The 2500-nt window shown below is 46.4% G+C and overlaps 1 protein-coding gene across 1 annotated transcript; it reads right to left on the reverse strand.

Annotated features, from left to right (window-relative positions):
• Window positions 1-136: 136 nt before the first annotated feature.
• On the reverse strand, window positions 137-1156 carry LOC139567373 (amelogenin-like; the record flags this gene model as incomplete). Its single annotated transcript, XM_071388751.1, has 2 exons — window positions 137-199; window positions 1067-1156. Coding segments are annotated over 2 exons (153 nt in total), but the record flags the coding sequence as incomplete, so codon positions are not given.
• Between the last annotated feature and the right edge of the window lie 1344 nt (window positions 1157-2500).

Genomic DNA, 2500 nt, shown 5'->3' on the forward strand with positions numbered 1-2500 from the left:
AGAGAGAGGAATAAAAAAGGGATGGAGGGTAGTGAGCGAGGGACCTGGTGAGAGAAAGGGATAATAAGGGTACTGTAGGGGGGTTTAGGGGTTTAGGGGTTGTATGGGGTATAGGGGTTGTATGGGGTTTAGGGGTTTAGGGGTTTAGGGGTTGTATGGGGTATACAGGTTGTATGGGGTATACAGGTTGTATGGGGTATACAGGTTGTATGGGGTATACAGGTTGTATGGGGTATAGGGGTTGTATGGGGTATACAGGTTGTATGGGGTATACAGGTTGTATGGGGTATAGGGGTTGTATTGGGTATACAGGTTGTATGGGGTATAGGGGTTGTATGGGGTTTACGGGTTGTATGGGGTATAGGGGTTGTATGGGGTATACAGGTTGTATGGGGTATAGGGGTTGTATGGGGTTTACGGGTTGTATGGGGTTTACGGGTTGTATGGGGTTTACGGGTTGTATGGGGTATAGGGGTTGTATGGGGTTTACGGGTTGTATGGGGTTTACGGGTTGTATGGGGTTTACAGGTTGTATGGGGTTTAGGGGTTGTATGGGGTTTACAGGTTGTATGGGGTTTAGGGGTTGTATGGGGTTTAGGGGTTGTATGGGGTTTAGGGGTTGTATGGGGTTTACAGGTTGTATGGGGTTTAGGGGTTGTATGGGGTTTAGAGGTTGTATGGGGTATACAGGTTGTATGGGGTTTAGGGGTTGTATGGGGTTTAGGGGTTGTATGGGGTATAGGGGTTGTATGGGGTTTAGGGGTTGTATGGGGTTTAGAGGTTGTATGGGGTACAGGGGTTGTATGGGGTTTACAGGTTGTATGGGGTTTAGAGGTTGTATGGGGTATACAGGTTGTATGGGGTATACAGGTTGTATGGGGTATACAGGTTGTATGGGGTATACAGGTTGTATGGGGTATACAGGTTGTATGGGGTATACAGGTTGTATGGGGTATAGGGGTTGTATGGGGTATACAGGTTGTATGGGGTATACAGGTTGTATGGGGTATAGGGGTTGTATTGGGTATACAGGTTGTATGGGGTATAGGGGTTGTATGGGGTTTACGGGTTGTATGGGGTATAGGGGTTGTATGGGGTATACAGGTTGTATGGGGTATAGGGGTTGTATGGGGTTTACGGGTTGTATGGGGTTTAGGGGTTGTATGGGGTTTACAGGTTGTATGGGGTTTAGATGTTGTATGGGGTTTACAGGTTGTATGGGGTTTAGGGGTTGTATGGGGTTTACAGGTTTAGGGGTTTACAGGTTGTATGGGGTTTAGAGGTTTAGGGGTTGTATGGGGTTTAGGGGTTGTATGGGGTTTAGAGGTTGTATGGGGTTTACAGGTTGTATGGGGTTTATGGGTTGTATGGGGTTTAGAGGTTGTATGGGGTATACAGGTTGTATGGGGTATACAGGTTGTATGGGGTATACAGGTTGTATGGGGTATACAGGTTGTATGGGGTTTAGGGGTTGTATGGGGTTTAGGGGTTGTATGGGGTTTAGGGGTTGTATGGGGTTTAGGGGTTGTATGGGGTTTACAGGTTGTATGGGGTTTAGAGGTTGTATGGGGTTTACAGGTTGTATGGGGTTTAGGGGTTGTATGGGGTTTAGAGGTTGTATGGGGTTTAGAGGTTGTATGGGGTTTACAAGTTGTATGGGGTTTAGGGGTTGTATGGGGTTTAGAGGTTTAGGGGTTTACAGGTTGTATGGGGTTTAGAGGTTTAGGGGTTGTATGGGGTTTAGGGGTTGTATGGGGTTTAGAGGTTGTATGGGGTTTACAGGTTGTATGGGGTTTATGGGTTGTATGGGGTATAGGGGTTGTATGGGGTTTAGAGGTTGTATGGGGTTTAGGGGTTGTATGGGGTTTAGGGGTTGTATGGGGTTTAGGGGTTGTATGGGGTATAGGGGTTGTATGGGGTTTAGGGTTTGTATCGGGTTTAGAGGTTGTATGGGGTTTAGGGGTTGTATGGGGTTTACGGGTTGTATGGGGTTTATGGGTTGTATGGGGTTTAGGGGTTGTATGGGGTTTAGAGGTTGTATGGGGTATAGGGGTTGTATGGGGTTTAGGGGTTGTATGGGGTTTACGGGTTGTATGGGGTTTATGGGTTGTATGGGGTTTAGGGGTTGTATGGGGTTTATGGGTTGTATGGGGTTTACAGGTTGTATGGGGTTTATGGGTTGTATGGGGTTTACAGGTTGTATGGGGTTTAGGGGTTGTATGGGGTTTACAGGTTGTATGGGGTTTAGGGGTTGTATCTGCAGTATCTGCTACCTACTACTGCTGTCTACTACTGCTATCTACTACTGCTAACTACTACTGCTATATACTGCTGCTATCTACTGCTGCTATCTTCTACTGCTATCTACTACTGCTGTCTACTACTGCTATCTACTACTGCTACCTACTACTGCTATCTACTACTGCTATCTACTACTGCTATATACTACTTCTATCTTCTACGGCTATCTACTACTGCTATCTTCTACTGCTATCTACTA

Source organism: Salvelinus alpinus, unplaced genomic scaffold (assembly GCF_045679555.1).
Source record: "Salvelinus alpinus unplaced genomic scaffold, SLU_Salpinus.1 scaffold_336, whole genome shotgun sequence".
Taxonomy (NCBI): domain Eukaryota; kingdom Metazoa; phylum Chordata; class Actinopteri; order Salmoniformes; family Salmonidae; genus Salvelinus; species Salvelinus alpinus.